The sequence below is a fragment of the Antechinus flavipes genome, chromosome 3, assembly GCF_016432865.1.
Source record: "Antechinus flavipes isolate AdamAnt ecotype Samford, QLD, Australia chromosome 3, AdamAnt_v2, whole genome shotgun sequence".
Classification (NCBI taxonomy): Eukaryota; Metazoa; Chordata; class Mammalia; order Dasyuromorphia; family Dasyuridae; genus Antechinus; species Antechinus flavipes.
In genome coordinates, this window is record NC_067400.1 from 307,321,573 (window position 1) to 307,335,678 (window position 14,106).

At 38.5% G+C, this 14,106-nt stretch overlaps 1 protein-coding gene and 1 long non-coding RNA gene across 2 annotated transcripts in view; one reads left to right on the forward strand and one right to left on the reverse strand.

Annotated features, from left to right (window-relative positions):
* ZBTB20 (zinc finger and BTB domain containing 20) overlaps positions 1-14,106 on the reverse strand; it is a 56,653-nt gene that overhangs the window by 12,387 nt on the left and 30,160 nt on the right. The window contains exon 2 of the mRNA XM_051985322.1: positions 4,216-5,826. Coding sequence (XP_051841282.1) covers positions 4,216-5,806 — 1,591 coding nt within the window. The 5' untranslated portion in view covers positions 5,807-5,826. The remainder of the gene's footprint in view (positions 1-4,215; positions 5,827-14,106) is intronic.
* The window catches only part of LOC127554087 (uncharacterized), a 51,322-nt gene that overhangs the window by 7,141 nt on the left and 30,075 nt on the right, over positions 1-14,106 (forward strand). The window contains exon 2 of the long non-coding RNA XR_007951889.1: positions 400-655. This is a non-coding gene — a long non-coding RNA (uncharacterized LOC127554087). The remainder of the gene's footprint in view (positions 1-399; positions 656-14,106) is intronic.

The following is a 14,106-nucleotide window of genomic DNA, read 5'->3' on the forward strand; positions in this document are numbered from 1 at the left end:
TGAAAAAAAGTGAAGAAGTATGATAGAAGACAAGAAAGGAAAGATATCCTCATGAAGGCAGTACATTAATTAATTGTCTTTGGGAAGAAAAAAGATGCTCTATTTTCTTTCCCCATTGTTTATATACTACTCTTCTTTGAGTGGTGACACCAGTTAAGAAAAAAAGGGTCATCCTAATGTGTTGGAACGACAGGATAGTTTGTGTTATTTTTGAGTATTGTCTAAATCTCTCATCTCCAAACAACTTCTTGTGATTCTGATTTATTTACACTCTTGGTTTTTCAGGCCAAGTGAGAGTAAGCTTGAGAAATGCCCTAGGGAATAAGTAGATTCCAACTATGGTTTGCTAATGGATGGAGTGTAGCTAGGTAAAAAATTTTCTTTTCTTTTCTTTTCTAGGAAGATATCCAAATAAACATAAAAATATATTAAAAGGAGGAAAAAAGTCTTGGTTATAAAGGAAGCTCAGGCAAATCTGAAAAATTAATATATAATAATAATCAGTCACAAATTCCAGAGATTTTTCACCACTGAGTAGATGCTTTCTAGGTATTTCAATTGTGTCATGTAATTGTGAAGCTTGAGGAACCAAGAAACTCCAGAAGGCTTCTGAATAGAAGAAAAGATGTACAATGTTATTATCATCATCGGTATGGTGAGTATGTCATTTAAATTTTTATTTTAATTCTACATTATTTTGGACTTCATTGAATTTTCTGTGACTTTGGTTGGGAAAGCCATGTAACAATTTCAGGCCCCATTTCCTCATCTGTAAAAAGGAGGTGAAAACAGGTGATCCCCAAGTCCAATTTCAGCTCTAATAATTCATAAATGTATTGATGTCATGCAACTTCTACGTGGTTCAGGGGTTAGAGTGCTTCACCTGAAGTCACAAAGACCTGAGTTCAAATCCATTCTAAGACACATACCAACTGTGTGTCACTAGGCAAGTCACAGCTTCTGACTGCCTTAGATACTTAACTGTAAAATGGGGATCATAATAATAATAATGGAAACAATAAAAATGGGGATAACAATAACCTACTTCCCAGAATTGTTGTGAGATATTTGATTCAATTTGAGACAATATTTGTAAAGAATTTTAGCATATGCCTGGGCATATAATAGGCATTTAATAAATGCTGGTTTCTTACTTCTCTCCCTATTTCTATCCCTATCCCTGACCAACTCACTATATCTGACAAAGAGCTGGAGAAAGGAAAGAGATGTCAAAAGCCTATTCACAAAGAAAAGGTAGAACAAAGAAAATGTGTATAGTGTGTGTTTTTAAATAAGCATTTTCTTTGACTTCAAAGTTTAGAGCTTGAATTGCTAGGATATATTTCCCATGTGAGCTAAGCTCTTCTTTTTGAGAGATGTGTGAGTTCTCTATGTAGGAGCCACCAACGATTTTTATTAGACCACAAATCAAAGCTTTTGGATTTACAGTTTTGCAGTATTTCAAGATATCTGTCACATCCTTGCTTAAAGATATAATTGGATCTCATTGTTATACAATTTTTAATCACTGAAAAAGGCAGCACAGTCTCATGAAATGAGCTCTATAACTGAAGTCATGAGTCCAGGTTGCCAAATAGATGATCCTGAGCATGTCATTAAATTTCTCTGACCATTTAGTTTCCTCATCTGGAAGATGGGGATGTTAATACTGCTGGTATCTACTTTAGAGGGTGTTTGTTATAATCAAATGACAAAGTTTATAAATCCTTGTCATCAGAAAGAAAATCATAAGTTAAGATTATTTTTATTAACAATAATTTACTACCCATGATCAGATAATAATATGTGATATGTATGACTATCAAATAATGAAAAAGATTATAAGCCACACGCAGAATTAGCTTCACTGCTTTTTGGAAAGCTTTTCATAGCAGATGTTGGATGCCTTAGGTTTTTTTGTCACTCCTGGGTTTCTTTAGAGTGATGGGATCCCAATCCCCTCTACTCCTTCCTATTATATTCTGAGTTCTTGTAATGCACCTACTGTTTTTATTTTTAACCTCACTTTGTAGCTCTAGTACTTAACACAGTGCCTGGCATGTAACAGGCATTTAATAAATGTTTACTGACTGGGGAACAGAGACAACTCTAAGTGTATTACAGTTGAGACAAGACAAGTGGGACGACCTAGATGCATCCTTTCTGTTTTGGCTTTTGAAAATTTAAATAAATCTTTCTTTCTTTCTTTCTTTCTTTCTTTCTTTCTTTCTTTCTTTCTTTCTTTCTTTCTTTCTTTCTTTCTTTCTTTCTTTCTTTCTTTCTTTCTTTCTTTCTTCCTTCCTTCCTTCCTTCCTTCCTTCCTTCCTTCCTTCCTTCCTTCCTTCCTTCCTTCCTTCCTTCCTTCCTTCCTTCCTTCCTTCCTTCCCTCCCTCTTCCTTCTTTTTCTCTTTCTTTCTTTCTTTCTTCTCTTAAGGCAAATGAGCTAACAAGCTATTTATACCATCCCACTTCAATCTCTTTAAGAATTCCACAATGAATAGGGGGTGCTACTGTTGCTTCCTATTCTTTTTTATCCTTTGGAAGAAGATAATAAATTATTATTCAATAACTGTGGCCTTAAGAGTTCAAACTGAAGATCACCTGGAGTATCTTTTACAATTCAACAGATGTTTGTGGAAACATTTTGAGAGTTCTAGTCTTACATGTACAATAGAAAGATCCTCATATAAACAACACAATTTCTTTCTTTCATAATATCTGAAGCTTGATGTTTAACTTACTGCTAGCCTTTATATCTAACCTGAAAATTTGCAAAATAATTCTAGATTACACATGAGCAAATATATAGTTATTTGGGTTAACCAAAGAATCTGCATTAGAAAAATATGAAAAGAGACCCACAGACAGGTTTTCAGTACTAGAATTTTATGGATGATAGTTTAGTGGTTATTTTGAAAATACGATCCCAAGAGATTATGAATTTGATTTTCTAGGCCAGCAGAAAAAGTGCTTTAGAGTTAATATAGAATGTAAGAAAGGGGTTACCTGTGAAAATGCTCCATTTGAAACTAAATTGGGTTAGAGAGACTCTTTCTTTCTCAAGTAATGTCATGACATAGAAATCAACTATACCATGCACTGCCTTATGTGGTAACAGCTGGTAGTGAACAGCATATTTTTCTGGGTCAGGTTCAGGTTACTGAACCTGTAATTCATGTATCCCCTAAGTTCCAAGGACCCTAATTGGGTCCACTGGCCTGCTAAGGATTAGGGGACAGTTAGTTGGGAAAGGGAAAGGTGAATCTCACTGAATGCTTCAAGGATACTTTAATGCTGGTACTTACATGTTCTACTTTAATTCTTTTTTTTTTTTTTAATGTAAATCTACTTGGAGACATTAACAAGAATATAGGATTAACTATTGACAAAATTGTGCGATTCTTCAGTTTTGAACCTTCCATTCATTTCAGTTTTCATTTTGACATTTGTGACCCTCTTCCAAAGTACTTTATTGCTTTCTCCTCACAATGCCTCCTGGATCCAGTATTTTCTTCAACTCTCCCTTTATAACTCATCCCCATCAACCACCATTATCATTTAAAACTTACCTGTCTTGCAACTGAAGATTACCCCTAGATTCCTGCTAGATCATAGCTAGCTAATTTAAATTAATTTTTATTCACTTGTATTGACACAGAAATGTTACCTCCCATATTTGCACTTTGACAGAAATCTTGTGGAGTTAATGACAATCCTAAAGCTTGACACTGATAATAGGAAATTCATGACCAATCGTCACCATTAGGGATAAATATTTCTAAACAGGTAAAAACTGACAGCTTTCTAAAGCCATACCATATAGGTGGGCAACCTCTTTGTCTATATGTTTAGGGTTAACTTTGAAGTCACAATCTCTTAAGGAAGAAGCACGTTAAAGTATCATTCTTCTGTATTCTAGGAAACACAACATATATTTTAGGGTCAACTATGTCTGATGATTCCTACCTCTTCTTAAAAGGCTTCTTCAAAAATGAATTGCATTTCTGTCTTTCCAGGTCAGAGTGACCAGTCAGTTAGCAACACAGATAATCAGGTCCTCTCTGCATTGGTGATCCAGAATGGCAAGGGTTTGGGAGGATAATTTGGGTCTGGTCAGAACAATGACTGTTCTTTAACCTTTAAGACCCTCACCTTCCCCCTCCCTTGTCTGTCTGCCACCTCAGCTGGGTGAGTCCCTGGAGGGCCAGCACTCACCTGTGTGTACGAACATGTGCTTAACGTAGTTCTGTTTGGCGGTGAAAGTCTTGTTGCAGAGAGTGCACTCATAAGGCTTTTTTTCCCCCTGCCCACTGGCTGTGCTGTGGCCTGCAGATGGGGCCAGGGGCTGTGGGGCTGGCAGCTGGGCAGTAAAAGTTGACAGGCCAGGCTGGGACACTGTCACAAACTGGGTCTGCTGGCCTGCTAAGGGCTGGGGCAGGCTGAAGAGAAAAGGCTTGGGGCCGCTGCCTGCGGTCTGTGTAGTGAAGAGGGCCGGCAGATAAGTGTTGCCGGCTGTGCCAATGACCTGTGTGTTGCTGGTCAAGGTCAGGGGCATCCTCAGATTGCTGGTGAGGGTTTCTGTCTGGCGAAGATAGAGCTGGGTACTTGGCAATGGTTGGGCAATCGATGTGTTGACTGAAGGCTGCAGGACTCCTTTCTCAGTGCTGTTGCTAACTGTGAGCACGGTACTGTCCATCTCCACATCATTGTTCCTCTCTGGGGAAGAGGAATTGGCATCTGGGTGCTGCTGGGGCTGGGGTGGCTGCTGGCCCCCTTCTGTGGGGAGATCAGTTGGCTCGGTCTGAGAAGGCTCTGGCTGACCCTCTCGGCCAATCCCAGTTACAAACTGCTGTTCGACAGAGTCCGGTTCTGTGCCAATGGAGGAGCTGACCCCTGAGTCAAAGCTCTCCCCCTTGGGCTCGCTTTCGGTGCCTTCTGCCTGATCTGTGTCTTCTGTGCACTCCTCTGACTCGTTGCGTTCCAGGATCTGCACCCTCTGCTGGCCATAGTAGTCATAGTCATCCTCCATCTCTTGCTTAATGTGGATGTTCCCCACCAGGGTCTGGATCCGGACAGGGCGTGGTTGCTTCCGGCAGTGGGTAGTCTCTGGAGTGGTGGAAAGGTACCGCTCCATCTGTTGGGAGCGTTCGTGAATCCGGGTGATCCAGCTGGGGTCTTCCATGTGGTGATCTCTGGGCAACCCCAGGGCTGTCTCATGATGGCTAACCACAGCTCCACTGTAGAAGGAGCGCTCCCCACTGCCATTCTGCATGGAGCACGCATAGAGGGCTGAGTAGATCCTGTCTACACTGTGCTGGGAATGACTCTGTATGTAGCCAGACTCTGTGTCACTGCTTTGCCCCGAGGTGCCTGACTCAGGGGTCCCCCTGGGTGTCTCCTGGCCAGAGTCCTGAATCACCGGGTAGACATCACCAACATTCTGTGAAACAATCCGTGTGCACTCATCGATCACGGTCTTGATCTGGAGGATGCTGGCGGCGGTAAGGATCTGCAGGGCTTCTGACTGGGAGACCCGTAGAACCCCGCTGTACATGAAATCAATGAGTTTTTGAACGGACTGGACTGATACCACCGAGGGGATCTCAATGTCACTATAGCCCAGCAACAGCTTATCCTGGAAGAAGGGGCTGCCAGCGGCCAGCACACAGCGGTGGGCACGCAGCATGCTCCCGTGGATACGGACCGTCACGTCACAGAAGTGGCCACGGTTGCGCTGCTCGTTGAGGGTTTCGAGCACAGAATTGCTGAAGTTGTGAAGGTTGATGCTGTGAATGCGCTCGGTCATCCCCTTGCAACTGATGTCACCTAGAGCACAGCAAAACAAACATGATAAAGACATTTATTAGATTTGGCTTGGATCTCTTTTTTTGTTCAGCCTCTAGATTTGGGGTAATGCCTAATCCATCCCCAGCTGTGTCAAGTGGCTTAATTGGTGACACAGAGAAGCAATGTCCCAGATGGGCTTTCTTAGACTACAGAGAGCACAGGAAAGGTAACCTGTAATGTTAAGAGCTTGAATGTTGTCTAGACTTTTGGAATAACCAGGCTCACAGATATTTTGGATGCAGAGTCCATATTCTGTCATAATAGCTATAGTTCTCATCCACCCCTCCTTAATGTTTATATTCCCTATGAGGGTCTGGTTCCAGGCAGGAGTCAGTCAAAAGCCTAAAGCTTTTGAAAGAAAGATACCAGATGAAGCACAACTAGGTATATTAGTTAGCACACTTATTAAACTTATTCAATCCTCACTCAAGAGATGCAGAAAGCAAACTTTTAACTATTAAATTTTCAGTCCAATCCTGAAGCCTCTAGAGTCAGTCAGCAGCTGAACTTGGTTAAATCCCTATGTTTCACTGAGCCGACAAAAGGCGCCCCATCTCTCTATTTTACTCATAGACAAAAATGAATCCAAGAGCTAAAAAACTCTGAAATATCTCATGCATTCATTGAATTAAATGAACAAATCGTTCCCCACTATTTAGGCAAAATCCCTGAGAAAATGAAATCCATCAATAGGTTAACGAAATGTTTCTCAACTGAGGAATAAGTTATAGAATGCATGCCCATTTCAATCAACTCAGAAAGTGCCATTCCTCTGCCTCCACTCTATATCCACATATGCTTGCTGTCTCTGATACCTTACACATGGTTCTTCACAGTGAGTGTGCAGGAGGTAGTTTAAATTCTCTGAAATCTAATGGGAAATAGGTGCCTGAAAATCCCAAAAGAGTAATCCTGACCCTAGGAAATGATTTTTTCACTACAATTAGGCTAATGGTGATAATGAAAAACCACTTATTAATTGTTTACCACAGAGGTGTCAAACAAGTGGCCTGTGGGCTGCATGTGTTCCATAACATTCATTCCAAGGGCAGCCAGAACCAGAATGAGAAGGAAGATGAGCATCGTTGTGTGAGAAGCAGCAAGTAGGCTGGTGTGGCTGGCTGCCCCATAGTGTGTGAGAACTGGAGTATTTAGACTATAACTAGAGATGTAAGAATAGATTTTTAAATGCTGTGCAGTAGATTTTATATTTTATCTAAGAAATAATAGAGAGACACTGAAGATTTACTGAGTGAGGGGTAGGGGACATGTTCAGAACTGACCTTAGGAAAACCACTCTGACATCTGTATAGATAATAGACTGGAGTGGGGAGAAATTTGAGGCAGGGAAACAAAATAGGAGGCTATCGTAAGGGTATAGGTAAGAGATGATGAAGGCCTAACCACACTGTTTCACATGTTGTTCATCTCTGGATGATGGCAGTGGAGAGAGGCTGAGAACAGGACTAGTGATTTTGGAAAAACTTGTTTTCTTTATAGAAGACAACACATATAATTTATACACAAGATTATTATCTCTTTCATCCCTTTATTTGATTTAGCCATTGTTTTGAGAAAGCAAAATGGTAGCAACTTATGAAAGTATTACTACATTGATCAGAAACATGAATGGAAGTATGCCATGCAACTGTCAAAATGATTTTCCTAATGCACAGGCCTTACCATGTCCCTCCCTGATCAATATATTCCAGTGGCTCTTTGTTACTTCTAGGATGAAACACAAATTCCTCAGTCTGGAATTTAAAGGCCTTCACCACCTAGCTCCTTATTAACATTATTCCTCTCTTGGAATGTAACCTTTCTTTATCTCGACTTCTTAAGAACTTTACTTTGCTTCAAAGTTCAATTTAGTATTCCATCTTCATGAAGCTTTTCCATAATCCCCCAGGTATTATTGCTTCTCTTACAACAAAAAAATCTGTGTAGAAATCACATTGCTGAGGTTACTTAGCAATAAGAATTAATAATTTTGGAGCAGTAAAAGGTCAGCGTTTGTGTGTGTGTGTGTGTGTGTGTGTGTGTGTGTGTGTTTCTAATGTAGTAGCTAGTGAAAGATTTATGAAGAGGACCATGGAATGAAGGTTTAGTACAGAAGCTAGAAGACCATAAAAGAGGAGATAGGATGGGGAAATATCAATGGTCTAGAGACTAGAAGTTGTTGTGTAGGAGAATTGGAAAGATGGCAGAGTAGAATTTTAAATTCAGAATCTTGAAGGTATTATCATTCAGTGATATGTCAATATGAGGAGGTTAATATGATTTGAGGAGTTAACTGAAACTGAAAAGAATGAGGAAGTGAATGTTTAACATGTTATTTCAATAATACTGTGAAACATGACACCTCCTCCACCTCCCAAACAAATGGATTTCTACTCTCATAAATTGGGTCCAGTTAGCCAAACAATCAGTCAGTTTTGGGACAATTACAAAGAACTAGGGATCTAGAGTTTAAACAGACTTCAGAGGCAATTCAGTCCAATCTCTTCATAGTAGGACATAAAGGACAAGGGAAATTAAATGGCTCACCAACATTCAACAGATACTAAGTTTATCAAAGGTAAGATCTGAGGTCTCACAATTAGAGCCAGCATTCTTTCAGCTTCTTGCTGGACTAAACGGTTAGCTATTACTAATTACTCAGTTCTGAGCATTTACAACATGCTTTCTTCACAATCATTCTAGACAGTGTGAGTATTGGCATTTGGGAAGGAAGAGAACATCTATTTATGTGCCAGGCATTATGTCAAGTACTTGAAAAGTATAATTTCATTTGATCCTTCCAACAACTTGTAAGGTATGTGCTATTATGAACACCATTTGACAGGTAAGGAAGCCAAGGTAGACAAAGGTTAAATGACTTGCTCAGAGTCAACACAGTTAAGTGTCTAAGAAAGGATTTTTTTTTTTTTTTTTTTTTTTTTTTGGGAGGGAAAGTGGTTGCGAGGCAAATGGGGGTTAAATGACTTATCCAGGGTCACATATCTACTGTTAAGTATCTAAGGCTGCGTTTGAACTCAGGTCTTCCTGATTCCAGGCCAGGTGCTCTATCTACTTATTGTGTGACCTTATCTCCCTCAAATATTCTCCAATTTACAAAGAGAGATTGGGGAAGGATAAGAGATTGAAGAAGCATAAGTGATTTTCTTAAAATCACACAGCTTGTAAATTCTGGTATTGTGACTTGAATTCATGTCTTCTGGTTCTCAGATCAGGAGGTTGTAGAGAGCCAGAACTCTGGAGAAGTATACTTGAAACAAGATGCTAACTCAGAGGAATTGACGAGACAATGATTATCTAGTTTACATATATACTTAGTACTTAGCATGATGATGTAATAGTTCTCTAAATTCACACATAATCAGTATGCTGTAATGATGTAATAACAATAAGGAATATAAAAGCCAAAAGGACTGGAAGAGAAACATTCCATCTCCCATCATCCTGGTGGCTCTCCTGCCTTCTGCATTCCTCCACTAAGATCAAGGCCCATCTGAAGGTCCCTGAGAAAGCTTAACCCGTCCTCAGGTGAAGGAGATAATAAAGACTTTGGACTTTATTCCTGAATATTCTTGTGGTGATTATTCTGCTGAAACCAAGGCCCATTTGGAGGACCTCCAGAAAGTTAGCTGGAACATTACAGAAAGTATCAGATAACCTGGTACCCTCGGTATAGCCAGACATAAACCAATTCTATGATCAAATGGAAAAGTAAGTGAAATGCCATGCCAAACTAGAGTTAAGAATTTGGAGACCAGGTAAGCTCAATTATTACTACCTTTATTTTAAAATACAAAAAGACTTAAATCAGAAAAATGATCAACTTGCCATTTCTCTTAGGTAGAAAACTTCAATACCTGTTGTTCTTAAGGGGAACCCCCTCCCCAACAAAACTAGTGATAAAGAGGTGGATCACCTTTTTGCCCATTTTTTAGTAGAAATAACACTGGAGAAACATGTTCCATCATTCAGCACTATCTCATGTCTACAGCATACAATGCCCGAGGCAAGGGAACAGTGTTGTCTTGATCTGTTCCCAGGCTTTCTTTCCTATTTAACTGGAATACAGTGGGAGAAAAAAAAAGTTTCTGTGACAGTAATGCTGGGCACAGAGCTTTTGTGAAATGCTTCATTTTCACCCAATGAACATTAATGTATAGATTCCAATAGAATCAATTTGAAATAGTCTACTGTAGGAGGTTTTCTCCCCATTGAAAACAAATCTTGATTGGATGGGTATTCAGGAACTGTATAGGAAGGAATGGTGTGAAAATTCAAATCCTATTCTTTCTTAGATTGGCAGTGAATAGGCATTTGGACCATTCAGGGGGGAAAAAAAAGCCTCAACCCTACAAAACCTCACAACTTTACATGGATTATGTGCATTTGAAAAAAAAAAAAGCAGTTTTCTATGAAGAGAGCAAAAGGAGTAGTATGAACGTGGAATTGGTGGCAAAGCAAAAAAAAAAAAAAAGCTATTAAGATAAAAGTTCTGATTTTTTTTTAACTCATGTCTTTTCAATAGAGTAAAAATATAGATCAGACTGCAATGTCACTCACCAGAAACATGAATGGAATTCATCTAGGAAGAGCAGGCAGAATATAGAAGGGAGTTGAAGCAGGGGGTTGAAATTGAAGGGAAAGTTTTGTTGTGAAATAGGTGATGGAGGGCTTGGTTTACTGTTTTATAGGAACCTTGCTCCCTGCTGGTCCTTAAGCTGTGGGTGTCCAACAAGGACAGGACTTAGCATGAGAATAAAATGCTGATGGGTGTAAGGAAAAAGGATGAAGAAAGGAAACAGCAGGCAATAACAATCTTTTTTAATTAGGTGTGAAATCCGGTCAATTCCCAGCCAGAAGACCAAATGACTGTATAAAATGAGACTAGTATATGCCTGATATAGTGGAAAGGGAAATGGGAATTTGGAGACCTCGTGAAATTACCAAAATAATAACCAAGATGAATATGGTCAAATGAACAGGGTTAGGTCAAATGACTTATATGAAAAGCAAGTAAAATTTCAATATGGTATGCTTGGTCCATAGCTTGTAAATATGGGAAATAGAATCAACACCTGCTTTTATTGGATTATTATGATCATTTTCCAGAAAATCTTAACCCAATTCCAGTGGTATGAAGGTGGTCACATCAGTGCAGCATCAATTTGTCAAGTCCTAGGACAGCTTAGTGATACAGTGAATAAAATGTCAGGCCTGAAGTTATTAGGAAAGACTCCTCTTCTTGAGTTCAACTGTGGCCTCAAATACTTTGAAACCCTAAACAAGTCACTTAACCCTGCCTCAGTTTCCTCATCTTTCTCATAAGTTGAAGAAGGAAATGGCAAATCAGTCTAGCATCTTTGCTAAGAAAACCCCAATGTGGTCACAAAGACTCAAATACAACTGAATAGCATTTATATATCTGTTCTTACCTCCATTAAAACAGAAACTCTTTGAGGACAAGGACTTTTTGTTTTTGTTTTTTTTTCTTTCAATCTCTAGCACTGCACATCATTACAACATGGTATTAATGCTTAAGGATTTATTGATCAAGTCTTCAAGTACAGTCCTAGTTAAGATCTGTGTATACATTTTATGAGATCAGAAAAGTTAAGTTTGGAGAGCATATAAGCAAATTGTTGGCCACTAGGCACAGGAAAACTGTTTTGCTAAAGCATCTAAGCATACTAAAGAAGGTATATCCTCTTTCAAGTACGAGATCAAATACACATACTATCACTACAATAATGAATCATTTTAGCTGGGTAAAACTTGTTACTACTCCGTTAACTACTCTGTTTAAGAATATGTGAAACAACTGATGTTAACTAGATGTGCTGTCAATGGTATGGCCACACTATGATATAATACTTATCTTCATTTTTCATGCAAGTGAACCGATTACACATGCTTAAATATAAGCAAATTTGCTTTATAACTACATTTTGCTATCCTTTGTAACCAAAGCTTACAGCTTTTATTTTGTGTTTTTGTTTTATTTTGTTTTGCCTTGTAACTAAGATTGCTGCCGTTGAAGAAGGAAGCCAACTTATTTAAGCTGATAATACTGTATCCATATGAATCTAGGCTGAAATCTGTTATATAAAGACTTTCTTGAGTTCTTTATTCTGCCTTTATCTTTCAGTGCATACACACACATATGTATGACAGTTTTTTTTTCTCATTTTGGGGTATTTCCTGTATATGGTGTCTATTCTGTACAACATGGCACCTTTGCTGAAGAGGTAAAAGATTTTTCTTGAGAGTTATGGAGAAAGTATGGCAAACAGAGACAGGTGGAGGGAGGAAGAAGAGAAAGGAAGAGATAGAAAGCAACCCCTTAAAATAATATTATTAACTGAAATCTGGAAAGGCTTCCCCTTGCATTCCTGGCATAAAGCATAATTCAATTTTATACAGATGAAACATACTATCATTTGTCAATGTTTTCTTTGTATTTTTAAAATAGTAATAATAACTTTTAATTTTTCAAAATACATGCAAAGATAGTTTTCAACATTCACCCTTGCAGTACCTTGTGTTCCAAATTTTTCTCCTTCCCTCCCCCATCTTCCCTTCTCTAGACACCAAGTAATCCTATAGGTTAAACATGTGCAATTCTTCTAAACTTATTTCCACATTTTTCCTGCTGCACAAACAAAATCAAATCAAAAGGGGAAAAAATGAGAAAGGAAAAAAAAAGCAAGCAAACAATAACAATGACAGTAAAGATGAAAATACTATGTTTTTATCCACATTCAGTCTCCATAGTTCTCTCTCTGGATGTGGGTGGCTTTTTCTATCACAAGTCTATTGGAATTACCTTGAATCACACCTCATTTCAATGTTTTCTTTGCATCAGAATTTTTTTGTTAGTTAATATAGATAATAAAAATGAATAATTTTAGATAAATTTATGTAGTACTTTAAAGTTTGCAAAGTTCTTTGCATGTTATTTCATCTTATTCTCACACTAACTCTGGAAAGTAGGCACTATTAATACCTCCACTTAATAGATGAGGAAACTGAGGTTGACAGTAGGTAAGGGACTTACTTAAGGCCACACATAGTGTCAGAACTTTTGTTTTCTTGACTCCAAGTCCAGTGATCTAACTATTGTCACCTAGCTGCCTCTGCTTTCTTTTAGCTTTCAAACTCTACAGCAGAGAACACAACTCTGTTGGGCTGGCCACATCGTTCCATTGCCAACGTACACTTGACAAAAAGACTATTTTATGGAGAACTTAACACAGGACAAGTGCTCATGTAGCAGTCAGAAAAAGCAATACAAGGACTCTCAAAGCCTCTCTTAAGAGCTTTAGAATTGATTGTATGACATGGGAGACACTGGCACAAGAGTGCCCATCATGGAATTCCCTCATCAGAGAAGGTGCTATGCTCTATGAGCAAAACACAGTTGAATTAGCCCAAACGAAACATGAGGTGCACAAAATTAGAGAATTCACCTCAAATGTTTACAGGGACTATTTGTGTCCAACCTATGGAACAGCATTCCTGGCTCATATTAGTCTGATCAGCGATAGTTGGACACACTGTAACTTGATTCTAACAGTGATGTTATTTTGGTCCTCTGAGAATGAAGGTCATCAACCAACCAAGCTCTGGGAAAGTCACTTTACTTCTCTTTACCTTAGTTTCCCAACTATATATGAGGAAAATAACAGGATCTGCCTTGCAGGATTGTTATAAGGATCAAACGAGAATAATATTTGTCAAGTCCTTAACTGAGTTTGGCACATAGTAGGTGCTATATAATGGCTTGTTTTCTTCTTTTCTGCTTTTTCCTTATACTACCAAAACATTAGATATTTCTACGAAAATTTTATATACACCTGTAATTTAAGTGACAAAACACTTTTTAATTTATCTAGAAATGACTTTTGAACACCCTGAAATATTTCCAGCCCAGAGACCATGACTACTTTTTATTCATTTCTTATAGAATAAATTTCATTATATTTGAGAAATAAAGCAATTAAACTTGGGCAAAAATGCTATATAAATGAACTGCTATCCCTCTTTTATGCATTTCTTTATACCATTTTGGTACACTCTAACCTATGGTCTGTTCCTTCAAGGATCAAGCCTCTTCAACTCCTCCTTCCCCCTTCTACTCATCCCATAAAAAATCAGAAGTTTGAGACTTCCTTCAGGGTCTTGCTCTTGCTGGAACAATGGGTTATAATGGAAGAGCTCTAATGGTCACATTTCATCAACCTT